General features: G+C 47.6%; 2 protein-coding genes across 12 annotated transcripts in view; one reads left to right on the top strand and one right to left on the bottom strand.

The window, feature by feature from the left end:
* ank2b (ankyrin 2b, neuronal) overlaps positions 1 to 2,395 on the top strand; it is a 74,971-nt gene extending 72,576 nt beyond the window's left edge. Inside the window, exon 51 of the mRNA XM_047048822.1 lies at positions 454 to 2,395. Within this exon, the coding sequence (XP_046904778.1) occupies positions 454 to 673 (220 nt within the window). The 3' untranslated portion in view covers positions 674 to 2,395. The remainder of the gene's footprint in view (positions 1 to 453) is intronic.
* A 605-nt stretch (positions 2,396 to 3,000) lies between these two features.
* Positions 3,001 to 27,866, bottom strand: part of camk2d1 (calcium/calmodulin-dependent protein kinase (CaM kinase) II delta 1) — a 51,758-nt gene continuing 26,892 nt past the window's right edge. The window contains exons 4-20 of one of the 11 annotated variants that reach the window (XM_047049198.1): positions 25,612 to 25,666; positions 23,691 to 23,756; positions 21,934 to 22,006; positions 18,836 to 18,938; positions 18,089 to 18,172; positions 16,911 to 17,005; positions 16,665 to 16,787; positions 16,454 to 16,537; positions 16,114 to 16,156; positions 14,703 to 14,743; positions 13,125 to 13,178; positions 11,589 to 11,633; positions 10,248 to 10,296; positions 5,429 to 5,504; positions 5,213 to 5,307; positions 4,876 to 5,115; positions 3,001 to 4,687 (exon numbers count right to left, since the gene is read on the bottom strand). In XM_047049198.1, coding sequence (XP_046905154.1) covers positions 4,880 to 5,115; positions 5,213 to 5,307; positions 5,429 to 5,504; positions 10,248 to 10,296; positions 11,589 to 11,633; positions 13,125 to 13,178; positions 14,703 to 14,743; positions 16,114 to 16,156; positions 16,454 to 16,537; positions 16,665 to 16,787; positions 16,911 to 17,005; positions 18,089 to 18,172; positions 18,836 to 18,938; positions 21,934 to 22,006; positions 23,691 to 23,756; positions 25,612 to 25,666 — 1,322 coding nt within the window. In that variant the 3' untranslated portion in view covers positions 3,001 to 4,687; positions 4,876 to 4,879. Of the gene's footprint in view, positions 4,688 to 4,875; positions 5,116 to 5,212; positions 5,308 to 5,428; positions 5,505 to 10,247; positions 10,297 to 11,588; positions 11,634 to 13,124; positions 13,179 to 14,702; positions 14,744 to 16,113; positions 16,157 to 16,453; positions 16,538 to 16,664; positions 16,788 to 16,910; positions 17,006 to 18,088; positions 18,173 to 18,835; positions 18,939 to 21,933; positions 22,007 to 22,911; positions 22,985 to 23,690; positions 23,757 to 25,611; positions 25,667 to 27,866 lie in introns of all 11 variants that reach the window. The other 10 variants (XM_047049200.1, XM_047049199.1, XM_047049202.1 and 7 more) reach the window with 10 other exon arrangements.

Genomic DNA, 27,866 nt, shown 5'->3' with positions numbered 1-27,866 from the left:
GCGCCCCAAAGATTTGACGTCAAAGCATGTCACTGTAGCTTAGGGGGGTGTTCAATCCTGGTCCTCGGGGTCCTCTGTCCTGTATGTTTTAGATGTTTCCCTGCTCCAACACACCTGATTCAAATGAATGGTTGTTATTAGGCTTCCGCTGAGCTTCATAACAACCCATTCCTTAAAATCAGGTGTGTTGGAGGAGGGAAACATACAGGACCATGTACCAGGATTGAAACCCCTACGGCAGATTCTAACGTGAGCATTCACCTCAGTAACTAATCAGATGGGTGTGGCGAAAAAGAAGCAACCCTGCATGGTGTGTTGATGGACTAGGCACGAGTCAGTATGACCTATCAGAAAGGGTTTTCATCAAATCCAAGATGACAATCCTCAGCAGCACGTATCTCCTTAACAGGATCTCTCCCTCCTCCCTCTCCACCCCTCTGTGTGTGTGTCCAGAACCCAGATGTGTAGGTCGCGCACCCAGAAGAGGACAGTGGTGAGGGACGCCCAGGGTAAGCATGTGCACCTGGAGTGTGTGGACGTCCCCCCAAAGGCCATGCAGCCAGACGCACTTCAGCACCACCTGCACACACTGCTCCAGCGCTACTGTGCCGAGGACCAGCAGGAGGAGGAGGAGGACAGAGAGGAGGGGGAGGAAGAAGAGAAGCAACAGTGATTTGGGTAACTCTTCTTAGCCTCACTCACCCTGCTTAGTCCTACACCTTCTGAGGTGAGTTATTCAAACAGCCAAGCCCATGACTGAACCCCTGGTTTTAGAAGCCCCGATCTCAACCCCTCTGTTGCAGACACTGGCTTGTGTTTTGGTTTGGATTTTTTTTCTTCCCTTTGTGGCAAAAAACGGAACAATATTTATTTTAGGGCTTCAACTTTTTTCCTTTTTTTCCCCTTTTGACTTTGTTTCATTTGCTAAGTTTTGTGACCAAAGATAGTTCCCTTTTTATTGTCGGGTGACAAATGAACGTAGATTGATTTTGCTCTCCTTTTTTTGGGCTGCTGTGGTACAATACTGAACAAACACAAAGATCAATGGAAAACTTAAAATGGTGGGGGGCTTCACGGACGTTTGCCTCATGCACGGGCCTCTTCTCAAAGGACGATTGTAAACATGTGTATATAGAGGAGAAAAACATACATGCGCTGCAAAAGACAACAGCAATTCAAGCATTTAATTGATACAGTACATTTGCCCTCTGTAACTGCTGTACGTGCACCAATCAGACTAGATCTACTGTCCCCAGGTCGAAAGACATTGGCCTATAAGTTTAATGTTGCTGAGCTTTTGAAACATACTGTAAAGAGATAATGAATGCTGTCTTTCATCAAGGAGTCTTGGATCACACTGTTTTACAGGCACAGAATCAATCCACAAACCGTTATACCACTTTTCTGTTTACAAAGTTAGCTCCTGCTGGTGAAGTGTGTGATGTCTAGTTGTCTTGGCATGGGCTTTGTAAGCTTTTAGCCCCAAGAACATGTCTTTTTTTATGTCTGTGTTGTGTTTTCACAATTTCTTCTTAGCGAGACATCACAAAACTTCCACGTGTGTAAATGTGTTAGCGCATAGCATCTTCACTGGCGTCAATATAACCTGCCGTTTGTTCAAAGAAATTAGTGATCAGGAATGTTCTACATTTTGACTGACCATTTTGCGCTGAACCCTAGGTTCAGTAAGGTTCACACTGGTTTTCTTTCACACAAGTTTGTAATAGCACTTCACCTCCCTTCCCTGTCCATGGTACTCTTGATTGTCTTCTATAGCTTTTATGAAGCTTGTTAAGATTGTAAAAAGAAGGTTTAGGAGAAAGAATGTCTTTGACTTGCTGTTCATTTTGTTTGTTGTTGGTGTTGAATGGTAAATCGTGATAATCTAGTTTGATTATTATTTCCTGTCTTTTACAGATGGCATCACCTTTGCATATTTCATTTATTGTATTAATGGCGTACGTCTGTGCTTATCTGGCCTGTGTGTGTGTCTGAGTGTGAATGTGTGTGAGAGCAGAAGATGGACGTTTGCAAATCAAACTTGACATGGATGGAATTTTGGCCTGTCAAACTATCTTAGGTATTACTTGCGGTACAGACTATATCTGTCAAAATATGGTTCTCACCTTGCCGTGTACTTTCTGTGATCAAAAGCGAGAATACAACAAATGTAAAAAAAAAAAAAAAAGAAAAGCGGGGAAAAAAATGTATAATTTTGATTTGATGAATCAGCATCTTGTCTCCATGGTGATAACAATATTATACATATTTACAGTTTGAATATCTATGCGGGCATGTATTCGTTATCAACTTATTAATACAATAAATTGAAACGCTAACCAGACATTGCAACTGCAGTGTGTACGTTACAGAAAATAAAAATGTACATGTGTCAAACGTGTAGGCTATGGTGTACTTGTCTTTATTCCTACTTGTATAAAATAAAACATTAAATAAACTACAGAAGGGGTACAATTTATGGGGACATTTTGAAGTGTTCTGAAGTTAAACTAGCAACTCCAAACCTGTTGTTTAAATTGATATAACATGCCCATAATGTTCAAATACTTGGAGAAACAAGAGTTTACGGGGTGTATTTTCACATTAATAAAGGACAAACATACAATTTACATTACTGCAGCTTAAAAAGTGTTATTAGCCATCTTCCAAAAGCTAACTAGCAACTGAACCGAACCAGACTGCTACTGTTGTTAACGCTCAAAGATTTGAGATGTTTCACTGTGGCACAAATATTTCCTAAACCGTGCAACAGTTCCGGGATGAGTTAGTGTCTATAATACTAATATACACACACACACGAGAACAGTAGTGTGTCTTGCTGATACCAAGGACACTAAATTAATACCTACCTTGTTCCATTCTGGTATTCAGGGAGTATGCAGAAATGCCTCCATAAATCCTGTATTTTCTCTAGAAGAGGGTGCATAGTTATATTTGATCACAGCTAATATGTCAATAAAGAAGCGACCAAAACCAACATTTGGCAGAAGTCACATCTTTATTTGACGTTTCTTAAACATGTATCAGTCCTCTCACCATGGCAACAGTATACACTTTGTCCAACAGTGAATTTTTGACACCTTATAAAACAGTGTGTTGTAAAGTAAGAAGGAAATCAAAGCACAATCGTGTTGTGTCCCTACCCCACTATCCCATAACGAAGAACCCAAGGGTGTGGTCGTCATACACATATAGACATGTGGCTCTACTTCAATTGTGACCAAATCATAAATGAAACCAAAATAAAAACACCACTGTGTTACTCACTCAGATGTATGCTTACCGGTTTTGCAATGCCACCAACTAAATAAAAAGTTAATGAATGTAATTAACAAAAACTAACAATCCTAAATCGCACCTATTTGCAAATATTTAGCTTACTGAAACAAAGCTATTCCAAATGACTTCAAATTATTTTGTAAGCATCAATTTGTAGTTTAAACTGTGGAGCATAGGGAACTAGTTCAGTTTTTTTTTTTGATAATAGAAAGGATTTAGAAAAGGTTTCCTCCAAGACACAAACACAGCAGATTAAGTTTTGTGGGTACATACACTGAGGAAATCAGATGTTTCAAGACTAAGGAGGGGGGGGGGGGGGGGGGAGAACTAGACAAAAAGGGTCATGCACTATACAATATTGTATTATTATTACTGGGTTAAGCTCCAAAATAATTCAATGATAAGACTGAAAAGAAATCCGAAAGAACAACCTACATTATCAATATCACAATATAAAACGTAAACAAAAACGTATATAACCGATAAAATTCACTTTATATCCTTGTGAAAATATGATTGACTTTAAAATGTGTAATACAATGGCCATGTGTATCAATGTACTCAGTATATCTATAGTTAACATTCGACTACTCAAATCTCCCTTTTCATGTGATGTAACGCGCACAGCAAAACATGGATCTTAGGTGTCCTCACTGTAAAAATGTCAATTGAAATTCCTATTAATCATACTTAATAATTAGCTAATCAAGAGCAACAAAACCAAACTGTAAGACTGTAAACTAAGGTCATCTTTCAACAGTTAATACTCCAAACTTTAAGCAAGGATATAGCAAATCACAATCAATCACAAAGTCTATACATCACCAAAAAGCAAGCGACTGTTCACTTATGTTTCGACATAAGTCCACCTAAAAGGCAACAGATATTACGAAAACAGAACTGGTGATCTGGCTGATGTGTTGGATTCAGAATATGAGACAGTTGTCAGTTCAGGCTGAAACAGAGCCAGGTACATACACAAGATTGAAACTCATCTTCTCTACAAAAAAACATTTCCATATCTCTGGAATGGATGTATACAGTATCTATATGGCTTTTAAACTTAAGACTGTCTAAAACCAAAAAACCATAGAAAAAAACATGCTTCCATTCCATCTCCTAGATAAGACTGGGAAGAATGAATGTGAAAAATTAAAAAAATAATAGTAAAATGATATATTTGAGATTTCATGGTGTTTTTTCTGTATGTTTACAAGAATCTTCAGTCCAGCAGCGACGATATGTAAACAACACTCTGAGAGGGCAGAGTGGTAGCAATGCTAGATGGGGATTGGGTGAGAGACATGACAGACACCTGGTAGGCGGGATCTCCATGGTCAGCGAACCAATGTAGGTTGAGAGTGGAGGGTGGGTCGGGTTCTCTCAACTATAACACAAAACGTTTGGACTCGTTATATCACGGTTTTACCAGCTGAGCGTGAAGCAATTTTATGTCATTAAAGACTTCAACAGGTGCCAACTGACAACAGAAGGCTGAACCACAAGGTTCACAGCACTGAGGTGATACCCATCAGGCTCACAGCTACCTAGATGGGGCAGGGCAGAGGGACTCACCTCTCTACTTGGCAGGCACGGTGGGTGACCCGGAGCGATGGAAGTGGATGTTCTGCCACTTGCCGTCGCGGCGGTGCCAGATGCGGGTCTCCTCAGACTGCATGGTGCGGGGAGAGCCACTGCCATCCAGGTACTGGGTCAGCCGGATGTAGGCGATGCACGCCGCATCGTCGCCGATGATGTGGACGTGGGGGTTCAGCAGGATGGTGTGGATGGGCTGCAGCTTCACCCTGGACAGAGCTGGGGGAGGGAGGGAGTCAGAATCGAATGACCTCAAGGCACGGTCCTTGAAGTATCAACATGTTTTTCCAGTAAGCTACAGGTCATGGGGCCTTACAGTTATCAAAGTAGAAGCGGTGGAAGTCAGTGCCCTCCACCAGATTCCCCAGGGCCTCTGGTTCAAAGGACGTAAGTCCAGGGTCGCAGATCTTCCTGTGAGACACATGGAAAATGAGGAACACACACACACACGTGGGTTTTTCCATGGAGATCCGCAGTGAATAGTGCCGTGGTGTTGATGTGGACTGCGCGAGGTGGGGGTATGAGGACTGACGTGTAGGCTTCAAAATCGCCATTGTTGATGGCTTCAATCAGCTGCTCAGTCACTTTGATGATCTCCTGCTTGCGAGCTGGGAGACAGAGAGGGAGAAAGAGAGAGGAGACAAGAGAGCATCACAAACAGCATCCCAACAATCTCAAAGTACACAATACTGGCTTGAGACTTCCTACTGAATATAATGGAAAAGGGTTCAGTAAAGGTAGCTGAAATGAACCGGCACCACAGCAAGACCAGAAGGCTCACACGCGGGGAGAGACAGGGTGGGTCCTCCACCAGTACCACGGATGTTTATACCGTGCACGCACAGTCAGTACATCCCATCACCTACCACGGAAAGTAGGCAAGCTAAGTAGTAATGACTATAAGAATAGAGAGTAAGAGAGAAAAGTGATCCGTTCTTGAGGAACTGTAGGATGAAGAGATTTACAATGGCGTGGTGAGTGAGAATGCAGAATGGCTTCCAAAGCACAAAAACACCGGCGAACACTTAAGATTTATGCTGAGCATTTAATGAAAGTTGTCAAAAAAATGTTACCTTGCACAGTTTCAGTCCCTTTGACACTTTCAAACGATATGAAGAACAGAAGACAGAGGCCAGAAATAAGCGCCATGTTTCTTCCAAGTGTCTTTAGCCCTAGGCAACCCCACCTCACCCTGGTAAAGAGAGAGGAGACCCTGGGACGGCCGAAGTTCAGACTTGATCAGCCTGACTATGACTGGCTATTTCAACAAATGTCCTGGCTCAGCAGGAAATAAAACAAATGTGACGGTGCGGAGGGAACATGAAGTGTTGACACACTGCTGAGGGACTTTGCTCTGCGCCCCTCTGTTTGTGAAGGCACTAAACAAGCACACCGTACTGCCAGAAGAGGCCCACTTCATCCATCTCTCCAAAAACAGCTGTTGAGCAGGGAAGGAAGCAAATCTTTTTGACCCGATAGCGATTGTGGAAACAGAGGGTTTTAAATAGTGCTACTATGCTTGCTAAGATCAAGTTAACACTGCAAAAAGTGCCATTCCAAAAATCAGTTGTTTTCTTTGGCTTGTAGTAAGTTTACAAAAATCTGCCAATGGAACAAGTCAAAATTAGCTTGATAAGATTCTTGAAATAAGAGACCGCTTGAAATTAGCTTGGAAAACTAATTCTTAGATATATTTTGCTAGTATTGTGAAGTTTTGTGTCTCATAAACTCATGCTCAAAAATAAAAATGTTCCCCCAAAAGGGAAGTTCAAGTGCAAGCATTTTGAGTATTCCTGAGTATACTGCAAAAAGCCATCTTTAAAAAAAACAAGAAAAAAGTACTAAAATTAGGTGAATTTGTATTTAAAATAAGCAAAATTATCTAGTATAATTTTATTAAATTCAGCATTTACTTCTTTACAAAATTCTTGAAATAGGGCAAAATCCCTGACATTTACATATTATATTAACGCTTAAAAATCAGTAATCCTGACAGTAATAGAAAATGTGAAAGGCTTGACAAAAATATGAGTCAAATGTTTTGTTGTTGCTTGTTTCATCTGAGATATGACTTCAAACAAGATCTTTTCAAGACTTTCACTTGACAAGATACATTGTCTAAAAACTAGTTCTTTAAAACTCAATGAACTCTTACTCTAAGGGATTGTGTCCTATATTAAGTGTGATATGACATTTTGACTAGAAATGAGAAAAATACACTTGAGTTTTTGCAGTGCAGTATCAAAGTGAAACTGCTCGAAATGTTGTGACAGTTGCACAGCCATGGCAAACTCAATTTGTATCCATTTAAATACATAAAGATGCAAGAACTCACACACATTTCACACACGATACACAGTTTCAAGAATGAGGTTATTACAGAGGGATTTCCAGAGTGGAAATAATGTCTACTGAGGGAGACAGACTGTCTCTGTCGACGAGGACAATGGTGCTTCTCACTGGAGGCTTTCAACGGATCCTGAGGGAACGCGCCTGCCATGGACCCCAACGCAACACTCAGTTTCTCCTCATGCACAATATTACCAGTCACACCATAGAGGACAATGTCATTATTTCTGCACAAGTCTGACACTGCACAATATGTTGTCACTAATGGAGTCTGTAGAGATTTAAGTGTTTGGACTGTGTGTGTGTACCTTCCTCTGTCTGTAAGTGTGTGTGTGTGCATTATTACAGGGTTTAAATCTGAGGACAAATGCATGAACACACACTTTGATCTTTACAGCAAGCGGTGTGACAGCAAGTTACTGGTTACAGTTCCCAGGCAGGGTGTCAAAGCAGGCTCAGACCTGCAGGGGGCAGCAGAGCACAGCAGTCTGTGCTTCAGTCCTACACGAGCGTAGATGTACTACACTACAGGCACAGCTTCACTGCTCAGGAAGACATCACGGGGAGGGGGAGGGGCTAGTCTACCAGACTCAAAGGGAGGTGGGTCCCGCAGCTCCCTCTCCCCCCTTTGTCTTTGGAGGAACTTACACTGCGTGTCTCCGTCACCCAGGCTGGCCGGGGGAAGGGTGCGGGGGCCGGCGGGACCCCCCTGGGGAGGGGGTGTGTGCCAGGGGCCACAGTGGTGGGCGACCGGGGGGCAGACAGAGAGACAGGCGAGAAAGAAGCAGGCGAGGAGGAGGAGGTAGGCGGCTACGAGAGCCCTCAGGACGTACTGGCAGCACTCCTCCCCGCTGGGCCACTCACTGGGGGAGAACCAGCAAGAGGAGGGGGAGGGGGGAGGGGAGGAGGACAGGTGGGTGCCCGACTGCTCATGAAGGTATTTCTGAGAGCGACGGAGTGCTGGTTGAGGTAGAGGGATGGATGGAGGGACGGATGAGTGATTGTGTGAGGGCGAGTGAGGACGGGTAAATAAAGGGGAGGGAAAAAATGGATGGATGGTGTTGGATTATAAAAAGGCGGGGGTCGGGGAAAAAGCAAACACAAAGGAGAGATGCAAAAATGAACATTTAATGGAGTGGAAGACAAGTCGTTGAGGAGATGGCGGCTTATTTCCAGCTGTGAAGTGACAACAGAGAGACTGAGGGAAGGAGGAATCATCTGATGAGAGTGTTGGGAGAGCGGAGCCTATAAAAGCCTCATCACAGACAGCCTGGCGGGGGATGATGATGTCACCGGGTAGACAGGAAGTCTAAAGAGACCCTAACGGAGGCATTAAACTATGACGGAGGAAGCAAATGAGGCATCGAGCGAAAGACTTTGCTCTCATCTTCCTTTCTCCTCGTCTGACCACCCACAGACAGAGCCATCGTATCAGAGCGACAAACATCGGAAAAACAACACCACATGAAAACAAAGTTGCTGCCAGAGAAAACAAAGTAAATGTGGAAATCTGAGGCCGGTGTGGATGTCCACATCTGTGTGGAAGCCAGCCAATAAGACGAGGCTAACAGAACACCACTATACATGCTCGCTCCTTGCGCCCCGACGGCGCATCGACTCTACAAATGAGTTTCTCTTAAAATGGAATCGAAAATGTGTGTTGCTGGCCTCGCATGTTCCCGCCATCTACAACTGTGCTGGTGAGATAAATGGAAAACGGTTACGGAGCAGGTATCTCAGATAACCCCCTGATGAAATCCTTTCTACGCTTCGGTCAGCTTTTCAAAAGCCCTTTCAGGGCAGAGTATAAAGACTTCTGATTAATACGGATGATTGGGGTGACTCTCTTGGCTCCTTTCTGTTGAGGGAAAAAAAGGGGGAAGGCCTTCCTTTTTAGATGGATGGAAGGACGAGGTGCTGGTAATGACTATCGTGAGAAGGAGACACTGTACCACAATTCTGTGGCCTTGTCTACTGGGGCACCGAAACGTTTAGTCACCATTGGCCCCATGGCATCATGGGACATCATCAGCCCACACACACACACGGTGTGTATGCAGTGGACCATCATATATATGGGGAACAACTGTGGGAGGCCAACTCTGATCGTGTTTACACACACTCTCCGGTCTAAACACGGTCCTGCAAACACACACAATCCACACACACACAGGTCTGGCCTTCTGTACAGTCCCAGTCAGCCTGCATTGTCTCTGGTCCCGGACAAAGCTGTATCTCACTAATGACTTACTAACTAGATCCACAGAGAGACCCTGAGAGAGACCACAGAGGCCAACTCTACATCACACACACACACTGGCATTAGATACGCACACACTAGCATTAGACACACACTGTACAGGCAAACCAGAAGAAGGCACCAGAAGGAACATGGGCAGCTCAAAAGAAACACACGCGGGGCTAGACAGGGGCATTAGACAGGGCCGTGCTGAACAGGAATCAACACAATGAAACATCGTCACAACGAAAAGAGGATGGAGCAAAGGATAGGAACATCTGGTGAAAAGAGAGAGAGAGAGAGAGAGAGAGAGAGGAGAGAGAGGAGAGAGAGGGGAGAGAGAGGAGAGAGAGGGGAGAGAGAGAGAGAGAGAGAGAGGAGAGAGGAGAGAGAGAGAGAGAGGGGAGAGAGGAGAGCGACAAAGAGAGAGAGGGGAGAGAGAGGAGAGAGTGGGGGTTGTGCGAGGCAAAGCCATGGTTGTGTAGACGTGCTTCGAAACAGGAGCAGTGAGCGAACACACAAATGAGAACCAAAAGAATCTGATGTTAATGTTCAAATCAAAACGTTTTCATGGCAAATCAGGAGACGTTGGTTGGTCATGAGGTCATAGCAGGACAGGATGAGTTCAAAGGAGCACAGGAGGAGCCAACAGTGGGCATGCCACTGAGGCTTAAACAGGCGCTGAATCAAGTAGGATGAAAAAGGCCTCGATGCAGGTGTGTATTGTCGCTGATCTCAGGGAGGTATTTGGAAGTTTCCTTACCTTTAACATCCTCATCCTCAATGGTGGTGTTGGTGCTCTCGCTGGATTCCTGACAGACAACAAACAAAAACAAACAATGACTCCCACATAGAAGGAAACCCAACTGAGACCTCGGAGAGAAACCACCACAACCCTCTTGTGACTCATCAGAAGCACTCCCTTTAGTTTTTGCAACCGCCAACCGGGGGAAATTGGATTTGCTGTGTGCAGAGTGACACAGATGCCCTATTAACCAACCGCTGAAAATGGAAAGGCATTTTGCGGAGCAAGTGATCAGCTAGATTGACGGAACGAGGGTGGTTTCCCTGTAAGAGACAACCAACGCTATATTCCTCTCCTGACTGTATCTTTCATTGGCCATGCCTCTGCAACAGGCAAGCTAAACAGCCCATGATTAACATGCATCAGAGGTATGTGTGCTGACCTTGATCACACTGCTAATAATCAGTCTTACCTCACTGACTGACTGTTGGGCCTTCCAATTGTAGATACGACTGAGCTACACAAACAAAACTACCCACTAATGCAATGAACCACTCACGAACACAACCCACGACGCCATGGACTACAAAACTGTAAAGCGTGCAAGGGTGCCAAGCGTCCAAAGCCCTGGAGTCAAGCGTGCAAACGTGGCCCCACATAATCCCCAACATGCAACACCCGTCTGTGTGAGAGCTCTGTGCACCGACACGGAAACTCAACGCTACCACACATGACTAGTTCTGCTTGGAGCAGCTCTTACAACGAATACAGTCTGCCTATTTACATTTCCATTTAGTCATTTAGCAGACGCTCTTATCCAGAGCGACTTACAGTAACAGGGACATTCCCCCAGAGGCAAGTAGGGTGAAGTGCCTTGCCCAAGGACACAACGTCATTTGGCACAGCCGGAAATTGAACCAGCGACCTTCTGATTACTAGCCCGATTCCCTAACCGCTCAGCCATCTGACTCCCTAGCTGCCTAGCTACCCCTGTTCTACAGAATTGTGTACAGTATTGAACGTGTACAAATGGCGGTAATGCCAAGGTTAGATGCTGGATGGTGGTATCAATGTGGTATCAATGTCATTTCAGAGTGTGGCATGCACTATCAGCCCTTCCATGTTGTACCCTGGGCCTGTCCAAACAGTGGCATGCAAATATTAGCTCACCATTACATTACATAAAACAGTTTGTTTTCCTTCATAGGGGACCCCTCTCGTGGTTTTGAGTACAAACCCAGCACACACTAGTTTTACATGGAGGGCGAAACACAATCCAAACATATCACCCCGCTGCCTGGCGCCACAACATAAGCAAACACGACAACACACCAAACTAAGACGTTGTATGCTGGATACCTTGTTGCCGTCGGCGGGGTTGTGGATAACAGTGGTCTGAGGCTCCTGATGGGGAGGTGAGGTGGAGGAGTGCGGGAGGTGGAGGAAGGAGAGAGGGGTTAGATGGACCAGGGACAGGAACACTGTTAGTGAAGACAAGGCCTTGAGGTACGGGGGGGGGGGGGGGGAGGCATGTCGCGGGGCCAGAGAGAGGGGATCCCTGACATCCTACTGGGGAACTCAATATGTGACCAGCATGCCAGACTGAACTCTGAACAGGTTCAGTCATAAAATAAATTAACTTCTCGTTGGTAGGTTGGCTGTAGTTGGCTGTAACGCTTGCAAATGTGTATTTACACAAATATTCTGTGTGGAGCTAATTCGGGATAATAGAGCAGAAAACACCAAAGACCAGTTTCCCAGATGAAGAAGAGGTACCCTGGACTACAGATTGCTTTGAGAGACCCCCTCCAGCATGGGTGGGCCCATTCTGGGTCTGGGAAACTGGCTCAAGAAGCATCATCAGGGGACACCACTGGACAGGACACGTGGTACAGTAGCAAATCAAGTAAGATGGGACTTGTAGTCCTGTGCTTTTTTTCTGGATGTAGTCCACAAAAACAGGTTTCAGGCATGCAGACACTGGTTACCCACATAAGTGCACACGGCGTGAGCAATCACAATGCAATGACTAACCACGTTATCTAATTTGATCCAACATAAATAGAACATTTCATCTAGCATGCATAATCACGTCAGTGTTGAATTTGTCGGCACTTGGAATAAAATAAACCATTGTTGGAAAAAGGACTCGGTAAGGAAACTGTTCATTAAAAAGGTGTTGACATGTCTACCAGTCTCCAGGCCAGCCCCAGACCTGGCCCCTGTACAGGCTGCCTGGAGGGGCGTGGTACAGAGCTGCAGAGGGGGTCCGAGAGGGCAGGACCATGTTGATGATAATCTAGGGGGACTGGGTACACTACAGCCCCCCACCGGGCTTCCTGTGTGTGTGTACAGTGTGCATGAACAGTAAGTGGAGTGGTGAATGTGCGTTTCTGGTGGGGGCGCGCTTGCCCGCCCGTGCACTTTGTACGTGCGGCTTGAAGTCTATTTTTAGCGGCGCGACTGTGGTCTATCGCCAGCGTGTCTCCACGGTTTCCTGGGTAACTGTGTCACAGGACAACCCTTCTGTGGAGTGACAGCTTAAGTTGGACCCTCGTGGCCACTCGGCATTCACACGCACATGCTCATGCCATGCCACGAGACTGACTTAACAGTCACCATCAACAACAACACCAGGAATGACATCCTGGGGGACGTGCCCAGTGCCCAGGCACCAACGCAATGTAAGACCATGAAGTGTGGGGGGGTACACAAGTATACAAAAACGTTCACTGGAAAAAGAATAAGAAGGGGGGGGGGGGGAACTCAAAGATTTGAGTTTGATGAACAGAAGCCCAAGCAGACTGGGGGAAAGCCACTGAAATACAGAACAGGCAGACAGACAGACATATAGACAGACAGACAGACAGACAGACAGAGACAGGCAGAGAGTACCAGAGCAGGAGTGGGCTCTTTGGGGCTGGTGACCACATTGGCCTTGTTGTTGATCTGGAAGGACAGAGTGACAGACAGACGGAGACACAGACAGAGACACAGACACAGACAGATAAGGCTTTACACTCCAGGTCAGGGGGCTTCAAAAGCACCACCCAGGGAGTTGAAATGTCAGGAACAACAAAGCTGCAGGAAGGAAAAAAAGTTAGTGCGGGTGACGGATCAAAAGAACTGTGTGAAGAACTGAGTTCAGCAAGAGGGGAGTTTACGAGGGGCATGCTTGAACTATTGAAATCTGTATGAAAAGATATGCTGAGAGATAAAATATTAGGCTGTTCCATTCCATTTTTTCGCAGTGCAGAGAGCCACTCTAATGCAGACTATTAAAACAGTTCCAGGCTGAAATTATATGAATCAGCTTGGAGCATTGGCCTGCCATTTCCCTCTTAGCAACTCATGGGGGAAAATAACCAGAGGTGACAATTACCCAATCAAGCACCAATTCAATTCGTTTAGGTCAAAATCGTGTTCACTACTTTTTCCTCGGTTCATTCAACACCAGTGTGTCTGGAATAGAACGCAGTAGGAAACAGTGTACATTAGGAAGCATAATATACGGTTACTTCAAACAATTCAACTGAAAATTGGGGCTCAAGTATACTTGAAACGCTGCAGAGTAGACTACTTCCTGGATGACTACATCCAAGAACAACACTACTAAGCCCTAGAAGGTCTAGAGAGGCTTCTAGAATGATGTACAACTAGAGGGACCTGTTCTATGAAGAGGTACAGACTTGGCACCCCATACGGTTGCCAGGTTGGGCAGGAGTGGGCGTACCAGTAACATCGGCAGATCGTCGTATTTCCTTTTCTGCGTCGAGCCGACACAGAAGAAAAGAAAATGAGACAAACTGGATCCAATGCGATGAGCAAGCGCACCACGTCAAATCTAGAGCAGGATTTCGTTTTTTTCACTCAAATCTCCACAAATGTCCATCTTACATCAAAAACTACAGTACACAAAAGAAAAAGCAAGAAAATGTAATTGAAGGACTGAAATTCTCTTCACCCGCCTGGTTTCCCAGTAAATGAAGTTTGCGTGGAATCAGAACATTGGAAAAATTTTGGGAAATAAATGTCCCGCCTCTATAAACCTGAAATGAATCTCTCAAACATCACCTGCTTTTCTGTACCAACACCAGGATAACGGCAGAACTGGTTGATATATATAGCAGGACATATATTTAGATGTTCGTCTCAGGTGCAGGTCTCCCCCCCCCCTTCCCTGTTGTAGTGGTGACTACAGAGGTTCCATTGCTAGGGAAATGAGAGCTGAGGACAGACTCTACTGATCTGTCAGTGCCAGTTTCCTCATCACCCAGCAGATGCTCTCCTTTCTATGGAGGGGGGGGGGGGGGGGGGGGGGGGGACGACAAAGTGAGATATCTGTGTCATCGCCAAGCATGCGTGACAAGCCCCACAGTTGGCTGACGAGAAGGTGGTCTCAGACTGTCATGTAGAATACTGACCACACAGTCATGTCTAACTGATGTGTGTGTGTGTGTGGCGCTAGCATACCTTTACACCATCAGCTTTCTTGTTGAGGAGGCTTTTGGCTGCTGTAATAAGGGAGAACAACAGGATGGTCAGTGAGGCCATACAGTAAAACACACACACACACACACACACACATACACGCTCCAGTGAAGAGAAATATGGTCAGAATCTAAGAGCTGGAAGCAAAGAGAGAAAAATGCTAATTAGGTGGGAGAAATTAAATGTGTTAAGTGATTAATTTCTAGAACATGCAATCAGTGAAGACATCCAGAAGAAGTGATGAAGTGGTACTCTATGGATGAGTGACCAAAGAATTGATATTGAAATCTCTTGGTGCACACGCACACAGGAAGAGACCTTCAATTGCTTGGTTCAGAATATTATAAAAGCAAACTAAATTCATGTTAATGTCATAATGAAGACTCCACCTGAGGTGAGAAAACCAGTCACCATTGGTGTCTAATTATTACATGCAAATGTTGTTGAAGCGTAGTGCAAGCTGATTGGTTGGGCGGTCGATACCAGGAACTCTTACCTCACGGTTACACATTCCACAACAAGGGAAGAAAGGGGGAAAATAAGTCAATAAAAGGGAAACCGTTTTACTCAGAAAACAAAAACTAACGTTTATAGACCTGTGACCCCCATATATGGAATGGTACATGGAATTATATTGATACCATAGGCTTTGGGTATGAGTGTATGTCATGTATTTCTGTTACTAGCTAAAACTTCAAGGCAATGAATCAAAACATATGAAAAACAGAGGCTCTCCAGTGCGGTTCTGAATACTCTGCGCGAGAACACACTGGTGACTAACAGAGGAGGCTCTGCCACCACCCTCGTGGTTCAGTAGTCTCCACCAGATCATTCCGTATCGTCCTGCTAGCTCTCCTTCGTCATCGATGTCAACACTGAGAAGGGCGACGGCTGGGTTTTTATTTTTTATAGGTTAACACATGATTTGGGGTTTCCAGGAAGTGAATCAAAAGAGCGGGCGTGGTGCGAGATGGTCACACTGGTGTTTCCCTGTCCTTTCCTTGTGCCTCTCCTCCCTCTCTGTCTCTCATGTCTGTACGTGTCACAGTTCATCCTCTTTCTGTTCTCCCCCTGACTATTTCTTCCTCTACCTATCCACCCTTCCTGGAGGTTTGTTCATTAAACACATCTCTCATTTTGCTGCTGTCTGGAGGATTGATAAAAGTAATGAATATTCATCAGGTCAGAGTAGACAAGGTTTCAGAAGACTGGCTTCTGTCTACAGGAAAACAAGCAGAATAGAGAGAGGGGGAGAGAAAGAGAGAGAATGAGTGAGAGAGAAATGGATAAGAGCAACAGAAAAGAGAAAGAGAAGAAAGAAACAGACACGGACAGACATGGAAAGACAAAGAGTTGAAGAAAAACAAGTCTAAAGGTTGAAGTCGGGGTTTACCTGAGAAGTTACGCGTAGCCAGCATGGTGGTCAGAATAGCACCCTGAGGACAGAGAAGAGGACCAGAGAGAGAGACAGAGAGAGACAGAGAGAAAGGACACCAAATGAGAGCGTGACTTCGGAGTAGGTTTTAGAGCGGGTAAAACAAAACAATCAACAACTAATCCCAAACAGAGCGTCACACCCCATGGTTGTGGGTAAGCTAAACATTAGAACTCGGACAGCCCAGAGTCCACTCCTCGGACACCCATTAACATGACCAGCTGGTGGAAAACATCCTGTGGCCTGACGAGTCGTCGGCAACACGCCCCCTGGTGGTGTGGGGTGTCTCCACGCTCACCTTGAGTTTCCTCCTGGCGTTGAACTTCTTCAGGCATTCGACCGTCTCCTGCCTGTGCATCATGGAGGCCACGGTGGAGCGTTGCTGCGGGGAGAGGGAGGGAGGGAGAAGGGACAGACAGGGTCATGGTGTGTGTGTGTGTGTGGGGGGGGGGATGCATAATGCGTGTATACATGATGTGTGTGTGTGTGTGTGTGTGAGAGACACGTACACATATCCAGGGGTGTTTGAGGGCGTCGGTGGCGGTCACCCTCTTGACAGGGTTGATGGTCAGCATCTTGTTGATCAGGTCCTTGGCCTCTGGGGTCACCGTGTCCCACTCAGGAGACGGAAACTGTGGAGGGGAGAGGGTCAAGGCCCTGCCTCTCTCTGGGGCTTCATCCTTTCATCCATCCCCTCGACCCTGCCACTCCCAGCCTCCCTGTGTGTGTGTGTGTGTGTGTGGGGGGGCACTCACGTCGTAGGCCCCAGCCTTGATCTGTTGATACAGCCTGTGCTGGTCCTCGTCCCAGAAGGGGGGGTAGCCCACCAGGAGGATGTAGAGGATCACCCCTGGAGAGAGGGCACACACACACACACACACACACACACTAATCAAGAACTGCACCCATTACTCTTCAACTTGAGGTCAGCTACAATGATAGCCACTGTACATTCGACTGCGGTCTTGACAAATATTTCCACCGTCGACGCAGGATCATAAACAACGTGGCCGACTGATAAGCAGCCTCATCATTTTCCTGTCAGTCAAGAAGGAGCAATTGGGAGAACGTTTGAATCTTAATATGGATGACCCAATTAATTACCCCAAAATTATAGCTTCGAAATGACCTTGAGCCACACGCTGGTATTAGTTCAACTTGTGTTAACCGTGCAGTAGCCAATATCCGTAGGTCGAAACCAGCTCCAGCCACAACAAGGCGGAGGTGGGCCGGACTTTCACACCACCTTCACAATGGCTCCTCCCACTCCTCATCGCCACGGGGACAAACACGAGCCAAGCGCTGAGTCACTCAGGTAGAAAGAGTGCTGATGGGCTGGCTGGTTGCCAGGTATCCCTGGAGGACCCTCCAGTCCCAAGAGGAACACAAACTGGCCATCGTCTCCTTGGACTGGCATCCATGCTCGCATGTGAACGTGTGTTTTCAGTAGACCTGTGTGTGTGTGCGCACGTGTTTGTGTGTTCTGCGTGCTAGACATCTAAAGCCCAGGTGGCCCGGCACTTAATGAGTGTGTATAATGAGTGTCAGCAGTGATTAATTCAAGAGGTTGGAGCCCTCTGTACTCACTGGGCTGTAGTAGAAGAGAACACAGACCTTGGGTTTTCACCCGATTCACTAGATACAGTATAACAAGGTACAGTTTACGTTTGTGTTTCACAGACAGGTATAGGCCTATGGCAGGGTGTACGACGTCATGGTCCAGAACAGCACACTAAACATGTTGGTTCGCGCCAGGGCGTTTTCCCTGTCGACCAATGGGAGAGTGCTTGTGTGCTTTCAACCTTCCAAGCCTTTTTGACCTTTGGATCGTCTTTGCTCGCCACTTCAAATCACTGAGCATGCGAGTAGGCGTGACTGCAGAGGAGAGCTCGTGTGGGTTTCAGGGTGACGTGGGGGTCAGGGGGATTCTTACCACAGGCCCACATGTCCACTGGTTTTCCATACGGGTCCTTGCGCAGCACCTCAGGAGACAGGTAGCCAGGGGTCCCCGCAAAGCCTGCAACCAAGAACACAACACTTTATTACCTACGTATCCCACAATGCATCCCCTTCCCCGAGCCACAAATAAAGATCAAAGCCCCTCGTATAGTGTGGCAGCGGTCAAATTAAAGTTTATAGGCCGTTAAAAAGCTTTGAAAGAAAACTAAAACATCTCCTCAACAACACCTTTGGGAAATGGAGTGTGGCTCGTTGCCAAAGGAATGCAGCCAACTACTTAACAGACTCAAAGTACCAGCATGCCCTTGGGGTGAGTCAAGTGTTCCGAGTGAACTGAATGTGGATTCTCAGGTGACAGCCATCCCAGTGGGGATTAGCATAATTACTCTGATATGCCACAGGGAAACCGTTCTCAAAATGGCGGCTAATGAAAGCTTGGCCAGCCCCCAGCTCTAGCGCACCTCCTCCCTGACTGCAGGTAGCCTACTGACTGACAGGATCTGAGTCTCTTTTGGGGACTAGAAATCAGCCCATAATGGAAAGGGTCTTTGTGAGGAGCCTCAGGTATCACTTAAACGAGAGCATTACAAGAACTGTTTCACTATGATGAAAACATTTGAACTTATTCAAGAATGAGGTTCCACCTTGAACTTCAATAATCATTACGAGGGGCCACTGAAAAACGTGACACCCGCGAACTTCAGGGTTACGCTTTGCTTACCAAACCATGCTTGTTGTTCTCCTTGCACCTCGATGGCCAATCCAAAATCAGCCAACTTCACTGCCGCACCCTTCAGCTTACTGGCTAGGAGCAAATTCTCAGGCTTGGGTTGAAGAGGGGTAGACGGAGGGCAGAGGTTAGAGGGGAAGAGAGAGTCTTTACCATCAACAAGCTGCAGTCTCACAGCCACTACTGAGATACTGTACGGTAGCCAAAGAAAGTACTTTTTTTTAAACACACTGGGATTCCTGCGTGCCATTTCTGCGTGTTGCAATCAACATATTTTACAGATTGACGTAGCATTATAAATGGGTATGTCGATGTAAAGTATTTAATAATCCTTTGTGTGCTACAGGATTGATCAACAGCTTCTGTTTTGTCCGCAGGGGTATGCATAGTCACTGTTAGAGAGCTCTCACCCTTTAGAGCTGGCGATGGGGTCACAAGCACGCACACCCACCCACCCACCCACACACCCACCACCAGTCTACAGTTGGGCAACATGACTTAGTTCAGTGGCCGCAAATGGATCTTGGGCAGAGCGACAAGCTTGTGTAACGAGACACACGCCTGCAGGCCCGCACCTCATTGGTTAACTTCTCTAGCCGGAGGAAGGGGATTGGACGAGAGAGATCGCCAGTGACTCAAGCATTCCCCGTTGGAACCCGGACGAAGAGTGGGGCGGGTCTACGAAAGGTCTCTGGGTTTGGGAAGAGATGAATAATGTATTTGCTGACATTTTCAAAGCAGGTTCTCTTAGCCAAATTGGAAATTATTCAAAACAAGTCGGTCGTAATGTATTAATTTAACAACAGAGAGCTGGCGACTGGGCTTGTGTCTTGAAGAGAGGATGCTTTGATACTGTAGAAACACAACAGTTCCCTTCCAGGACACTCGTTCCAGGAAGAACTATGATCACTTCTAAGACCTAGGTATCACACAAGGTTCGTATTGCAAACGGGCTCAATCATTTCAGGACTGCAGAGAATCCCATTGGAGGTCAGGTCAGCCCATGATTGTTGTGCTGTTAGTAGAGCATTCGTCAGTTGTGTTTCGTGCAGATCAGGGGGCGGAGTCTCATGCTACGAGGGCAAGGGTGTAAGGTGGTGGTAGGGGGGCGGGGTTAAGTGCAGTCATCAATGCCATGCAGTCATTGCAAACACCCCACCAACCAACCTCCCACACCCACCAATGACGACCCGACTACCTGTGACATCACAGGAACAGTGACGGGAGAAGGTCAAAATGAGCAGCCCCCCCCCCCATACCTTTACAAGTACTAGACCAGACTCAGTCATATATTCTATACAGGAATACTGTGGTTTAATACTTGTACTGTATGTTCTATACTGGGTATATGTTGTACTTGTACCGTAGTATATACTACACTGGGTAAGTGTAGAACTTGTACCGTAGTATATTCTATACTGGGTATATGTAATACTTGTACTGTAGTATGTTCTATTCTGGATAACTGGTCTCCTGGGGAGTTCCAGAGCTGGAGTCCCAAGGCAGACAGCACAGCAGGAAGAGGCAGGGGAATGGGCCTCATCTGATTTGTGTCACACAGCCATGAAGACCTAATTACTCCCTGTTCCTCTAGCCTCGGTGGCCCTGGCAGGGAATACACACACACACACACCTGCCTGCTCTTATACCCAGTAGTAACAAAATATTGTCTGACTGACATTCCCTGGCACGTTATTCCACCTCAGAGGTGAGCATTTGATTTGATATGACAGTCTGCAACTGACAAAATAAGAAAGTCATGAGAGAGGAGAGAGAAGACAGGAGATGAAATTCCGCTCTCATGAAGTCACCCGGCATCCTCACCTCTCTCCAGCACAGATGGAGGAAGAGAGAGATATGGAGATAGAGAGAGAGAGAGATGGAGAAAGAGAGAGATGTAGAAAGAGAGAGATGGAGAGAGAGAGAGATGGAGAGAGAGAGAGATTGAGAAAGAGAGAGATGGAGAGAGAGAGAATCAGTGACTAGAGCAGGTGGTAGAAAGGAGAGGAGGAGAGATAGATGTAGAGGCTGCGTTCGGTGTTCAGAACGGGGTGGAGCCCAGACAAGGAAGGGAGTGAAAGAGGGAGGGGGGAGGGGGGGGTGGAAGGAGAAGAGGAGCTGAAGAGGAGGCCTCCCACTCTGACAGGTCCACACAGCGGTTGTCCACTGTGATTACAGAGGCCGTCTCCGTGAACACCAGCTCAGTTCAGATTAGTGCACGTCGAGCTCTTCAGTGTACTCTCATCACTGTGGCGCACTGGAAATACTGTGTCAGCAGGCGTGCGTGCGTACACTCGCATTCGGGTGGCATGCCATCCATACAGGCAGCCTCTCAGTCTCCTTTCATGCTATTGTTTTTTTATGTTCACCTTTGTTTTGTGTCTGCGTATCTCCATCTGCCCATGGTAACAGGCAAGACGACTGCCAATCAGAGCGCAGGGAGGGGGTGGGGGGGGGACAGGGGCGGGGCTCTGGCTAATGCAAACGCTGGCTGCTGATGTCAGGAGTGGCAGGGAGCTCTGGCGCTGCACCTGGCTCATTTGATTAGCAAATGGGGAGCTCACCACGGCAACGACAAGCACCAGCGGCAGGGCTGTGAGGGGCCCGGGGGGCGGGGCCATATCTCCCAATCATCAAACCCTTTTTGGAAAAAAGCTTTTTTTCCACAAGGTGAAAATGAGAAATCCCCCCCCCCCCCTCCTTCCCTGAAGTGGACAAGGCCGCGTGGTTTCATGTGTCGTTTGACGGCGGTTTAATTGGAGGACTGGAGGCACCCTGTTCTGGGTCTTATCAACACTCCTGCTCTGCTGCCACGATACCTGCAGACGACTAGGGGGGGGGGGGGGGGGGTGAATGGAGGATGTTCTTTAAAGTCACCAGAGAGACGGAGAGACTAAAGTTGGTGAGGAAGAGAATTAAGAGTTTGGGGGGAGGGGGGGGGGGGGTGGGGGTGAAGAGATGACCTGGCAGAAGAGAGAAGAGAGGAGAAAGGAGAGGTAGAGGAAGAGACAGAGGAAGGACAGGAGGGAGGACAGGAGGGAGGTGGGTCAGAAAGGGTCTGTGATTGGCCGCCCAGCGTCTCTACTCACCTTCAGGTCACGGTGGACCACGCCCATCTGGTGGCAGTGGAGCACGGCCTCTAGGATCTGCTGAATGCAATGACTGCATGCAAACACCAGGGGGCGCGGGTTAGTGACAAGCTCGCACTCGCCGCCTGCGGCCGGGGCGCGCTCACTGAGACTGAGGGGAGCAGGCGGTGGGGGCTGGCCCTGGTTCTTTAGTACTTCCCCCCTCCCTTCCTTTAATAACCCAATGAATGAATGCCCCACTCCTGATTGGTCATTGATCTTAATGGAGTCATTTGGTCTCCTAATATAACTGATGTTGATTGACAGAGGGATGTGGAGGCTGTCATTGTTAACAAGAGCAGGTGCTCCGGCCGTGATTGGGTCGAATCGGCCGGGGGAGGTCCCTTCAGGGGGATTCCGGGGAGAACCCGGTTATCCTTCCCCCTGCCTCTGCCTGTCCCCCAGTCTCAGAACAGACGTGGTGTTGCCCCCCCCCCCCCCCCTCCCTCCCTGAGAGCCCCAACCTGGGAAGGGGGAGACGTGGAGGGGCCCCCTCCCTACTCCCTGACCCTGGGTGGAGGCCTCACAGGGCCCCGGCCCAGAGCAGGACCTCCAGGAGGTGCTACATGCGTGTTTTGTTGTCATGATTCCCGCGGCTTAACAAGCTGAATCACTGCACGCACCCCTTCCCTCCTCTCTCCTCCACCCCCCCGGCCACATGCCCCCTGGTGGACCACCTCAAGCCTGCTGGAGGGAGCTGGGTAATAGGTGATGGGGGGGGGGGGGGGGGGGGGGTTCTGGTGTGACCGGTGAAGGGGTGGGTGGGTTTGGGAGAAGGGTGATGTGCGTGGTGTGTCTGTGGTTAATTGGTTATTTGGCGTTCAGGCAAGGGGGGGGGGGGGGGGGGGGGGGGCAAGATGCCACAACAGGAGGGGGGGGGGGAGAGTGGCGTCAAGTGCCTCAGGCCCCCGCCCCCTCCCTCTTGGTTGGTGTACTAACCTTCAGGTCCCTGTGAACTATGCCATTTTGGTGGCAGTGATTAACACTTTCTAGAATCTGCTGTATGCAGTGGCTGTGGAGGAGAGACAGAGCGAGAAGCAGGGATGGAGGGGGGGGGACAAACGCAACGTCAGAGAGAGAGGGACAGAGAGGGAGAGAGAGAGACAGAGAGAGAGAGAGGGAGGGAGAGAGAGAGAGAGGGAGAAACAGAAATAAAAACAACAGTGGCCAGACAAACAGAAACTCAAACAGCAACGGAAACCATCTAAAAGAGAACATACATTTTCTTCCAAGTGGGGACATAATTTTTGTCACAATACCAATTACTTCACACTGCCAAAGATAACAGACTGTGACAATTAAAGCAAATACTCACATTTTACAGATAATAATCTCACTTTGGACTAAGCGCACTGCTCTAGACAAACACAATAGAGACCTAACCATCGCCAATGAAGAACAGTAAAGACAGGTAGACGTTCTGCAGGTCAACACACACATATGGCTAACAGACAGCTACGTGTGAAAATACAAACGGGAAGGTTCGAAGATCAATGTACAGTAGTAGGCGGGCACTAAATCTATACTACAGCAAGATAGTTGAATGAAAGGGGGGGGGGGGGGGGGGGCGCATGAACCATTTTACACAATAATAATTTGACGTGTGTGCGTTGATACCCGACTTGTGCGTTGTGGCGTGTAGATATAGTATGTTTGAGTTTAAGAACCGTCCTGCATGTGTTGAAGTGCTCTGAGGTGATCGGCAGCATCTAACTGACCTGGCATCAGCCTCGCTGTAGTACTCTCGGGCCACAATGTCCTCAAACAGCTCTCCTCCAGTCACCCTGGGAGGAGAAGAGAGGAAGGGGGGAGGAGGAGAGGGGCGAGGGAGAGGAGGAGGAGGAGAGGCGTTAATTCAAGCCTGCACATCAACAACAAAAAGAAAAAAAAACAGCTGTAGACCCGAACAGCACCCTGTGATTAGTTATGCAAATGTCCTGTTAGGACAACAGAGAGAGAGAGAGAGAGGGGAGAGAGAGAGAGGGGAGAGAGAGAGCTGTAGAGACAAAAAGGGACACAAATATCCACCTATGACACTCCAGGTAACACATGCTACATTTCAGGTCAGATTATCTTCCTTAGCTCTTCACAATAGCTGTCCTGATGGCTTGCCATTGCTTCAATTGACAGTTTATGAGGCATTTCTATGGCCACTCCTAAAACCGTCACACCGTTTATTTAACCAAACGTCTTTCCAATAGGCAGCCGTTCCCAAATGTCCTGGTAGTGATTTGCTGGATGTTACAGCACCAGCACCTGTAACAGCAGGTCATAGCCTGGAGGACTCCACTGGGCTGTAAAGCCTGAAGATGTTCTGGTACTTTTCCACTCGACTCGCTAGGTTCGTTACACCTTGCAGACGGTACTCTACCCCGTCAATGTAGCAGGTCATCACAGAGCGATGCAGCAGGAGGCACTGGTGTTGTATTCAAGGTCAAGGTCTGGGATCCACCACAGGCAACGGATACTTCCAGTCCAAACGTTGACACTGGATTACTGTTGTACCCGACACTGGAAAGGCGCTTTCCCACCACACAGCTCCCTGGGCTTCGTTTTCCTTCGTTGTCATGGCAACGCCGCAGCTAATTGCAGTAGTCTGCAGTGTCACCTTGTAACCTCGACGGAGGTGCTACCCAAAATCCTAAACACGGTAGCGGGTAGGTACCAGATTTGCCAGAAAACCAGAACAGGCATATCCACCTGGTACAGCGGAGTGGAAATGGCCATGAATGGTTTCCTTTCTGAGTCTATGAGAAAAGGCTGACAGGGAATGAGAAAGAGAGAGAGAGACACAGCGAGAGAGAGAGAAAGAGCGAGAGAGAGAGAGACAGCGTGAGAGAGAGAGACAGCGAGAGAGAGAGAGACAGTGAGAGAGCAAAAGAGAGACAGCGAGACAGCGAGAGAGCGAGAGAGAGCGAGAGAGAGCGAGAGACAGAGAGAGACAGAGCCAGAGGGAAAGAGACCGAGGTAAAGAGACAGCTAGAGAGAGAGCGAGACGGAGGACTTGGGGCCACACAGTGAAGGCCCATCTCCTGAGAGGGGAGCCGGAGGTGGGGCCTGCAGCCCCTCTTACAGAAGAACAATTTGTAGCCTGCTTCACCTCAGAACCACACACTGCCTGTAGGGCTGCCCCCAGGCCAGCTGGAGAAGCTACACTACACTGTGTTTGTGAGTGTGAGTGTGTAGTTGAGTGAAGTGAGACGACAACTGCAGAGAGGACGATGTGATGACATGGTACAGTTGAGTGGCTCACAACAGGAAGTTCTCAACACTGAACATCTGTGTCAGCTAACGCTATTTCCTGCCTGAAGAGCTCCTGGACACACACACACACACACAGCGAGGGTAAGGTAAATAAATCTGGCCAGCCTTTCCACCAGAGCGAGCCATGGAACCAGTCGCTCTCCATGGGGCATCATGGGAGATTAGCAGCGGGCGTGTTCCTCCAGAGTGCTCCATCTGTTTCACGTCTTCTGCCCTTCTGCTCTCCACATAATTGTCTCCTCCCCCGCTCCCTCTCCCCTCCCTCCCTCCCTGCCTCCACCTCCCCCACAACACTGTTAGATGTCTGCATCCTTTACCATGTGTTGTAATGTGCTGCTCACTGGCTGACAAATGACAAATCAGAGATGTACTTACAGATCAAAAACCAGGTAGTGGAATCCTTCCTCCGATATGCTTTCATGGAGCCTCACTGTAGAGAAGCAGAGAGAGAGGCAGAGAGAGAGGCAGAGAGAGAGAGAGAGAGGCAGAGAGAGAGAAAGAGGCAGAGAGGGAAAGTTGTGAGGAGAGGAAAAAGAAGAACATTTGATTAGAAAGTCTGCCCATCCCAGACATCTCATAGGTGTATATGAGTATGTGTATGACCGAGATGGGGTGTAGTGGGGCTGTCTAACCATGAGCATGTGTGTGTTCAACAGGCTCATGAAGTCTGCCTGTAATGTTGTGGGGTAAAAAATAAAATAAAGAGAAAAAAAACCTCACCCATTACTAAAATTACACCGATTTCAAATGGGCTGATCCTGTCTGACCTCTGTATACTGTCTCCATCAGAAGCCCAGAGCGACCCAAACAGCCTCATCCATCTGACTGAGGATGCCTGCTCTGCATGGCATAGACCAGGGACATCCCAGCTAAATCACTGACAGCATCGCCACTGAAAACACTTCCGTCTAATGCTAATGTCTTCAAAGCGAGATGTTTTGTAGAGATATAAACACTTGTTCGGTCACACCTTTTCGCCTTTCTTATTGGTGATTTGGAGCTTTGAAACACTGGTCAAGAAAATGTGGTCCATTCATGCATGGGTTCTGTAGCGTTGCAACGAGAAAAAAAAATGAAGATAAATCATCAATGCCAAACAGCATAAACGTTTTCTCATATGAAGTAACCCGCTTTTGTAACCAGTCAAATGAATCATACATGCCTACTGCTGAAATATTAACCTAAGGGTTAACGTTATCTGTCCATCTCAATTAATTTAATATCCTACGGCGCCGTATATATGACGCTCCAGTGAGTGACCGACTAAACCACTAATGCTAACGTGCGCTCCAGGCAACGCTATCCTTGCTCTCTTTCTACATGCTTGTTCATGCTAATGCTAACGCTAACAGACGCGCACTGTGGCTGGTGAGAGTCCACTGGTCGGGTTTCAGGAGCTCAGGTCTTCCGTTCTACAAAGCTAGCCATCTCTTTGGTCTATTTTGAACCTCTTGGGGGGGGCTTTGAAAGTGTGTTTCTGTGTATGTATGCACGTGTGTGTGTGTGTTGGGGTGAGGTTTGCACGTGTGCGAGTGTCATACTCTCAATTAAAGAGAAACAATAAATCTAATTTAAGAGGACTTTTTTATGCACTCATATCACTTAGGATCTATAATGCATGTCGTGCCATGGCATGAGGATTATACAGACAGACAATGATAACGCGTGTAGAAAGAGACACTGATTTATAAGGTGACTAAATGTTTAATGCCTTAATCCAATAATCCATCTGCAAGACCTAAGGCAAGAATCAAAGGCCTGGGAGATCTACTTGGAAGCTTCTACGGAGACATAGTCACATACTCTAAAGTCTATCTGGATTCAAGGACACCCCGAGGCCTGATGTCCGACCCTAAATTAGCCGCCAATGCTAACCGTCTCCCATCCACTTACCCCTCTGTCCAACTCTAAGCCTGTTGGCGCACCTCCCGAACCGCCTACGGACAAACACCAAACCCCCCCTCTTTTCATTCCTCATGTTCTCTGCCTCCTCATCCCTCTTTTCCTAGCGATGAACAAACTGTAGGGGAGGAGGGATGGAAGGTTTGTGAGGGGAGGGGGGGGGGGGAAAGGAGGGGAAAAAAAGGAGGGAAAAATACCCTGCGGACGGTTACTGAAGTCTTAATTAGAGCCGTGGCCTCCATGGCGGCCCCGCAGGATGAGGGGCGGGAGGGGAGAGGGGGGAGGGTGCGACGCAGCACAGATGGGCTCTTTTCTCGACCTAGCGAGAGCTGGCGCTGACGTGCCCCTCGTGGGAGGGGTTACCCGGCAGTCCGAGGGAAATGGCTCGGGGGCGCATCGGGGTTCTGGTTTGGCTTTGGAACGTGCGCGGTCTCCTGAGAAAGGAGAGCGAGGCATGGGAGGAAGTGAGTGCCAAAAAAGTATGCGCGCTGTTATCTAAATGAACGGCTGCTCTTTTTCTTTTTCCTGTCTTGGCAGTGGATGATGGGGAAAGCTTCCCTGGCACGACGCGCTGGCGAGCCGGGAGACAGGCGGACCGTGTGTGTGTGTGTGTGTGTGTGTGTACACAGCATGTATGTTGGAGAGAGCCAGAGAGAGAGCAGACCCACATGATTATGACATAAGACCATCTGAGGGAGACAGTTCTTCAGTCGGACACCTTATTGCAA

Source organism: Hypomesus transpacificus, chromosome 25 (assembly GCF_021917145.1).
Source record: "Hypomesus transpacificus isolate Combined female chromosome 25, fHypTra1, whole genome shotgun sequence".
Classification (NCBI taxonomy): domain Eukaryota; kingdom Metazoa; phylum Chordata; class Actinopteri; order Osmeriformes; family Osmeridae; genus Hypomesus; species Hypomesus transpacificus.
Note: the sequence above shows the minus strand (reverse complement) of the source record. Positions and strands in the feature narration are given on the sequence as shown.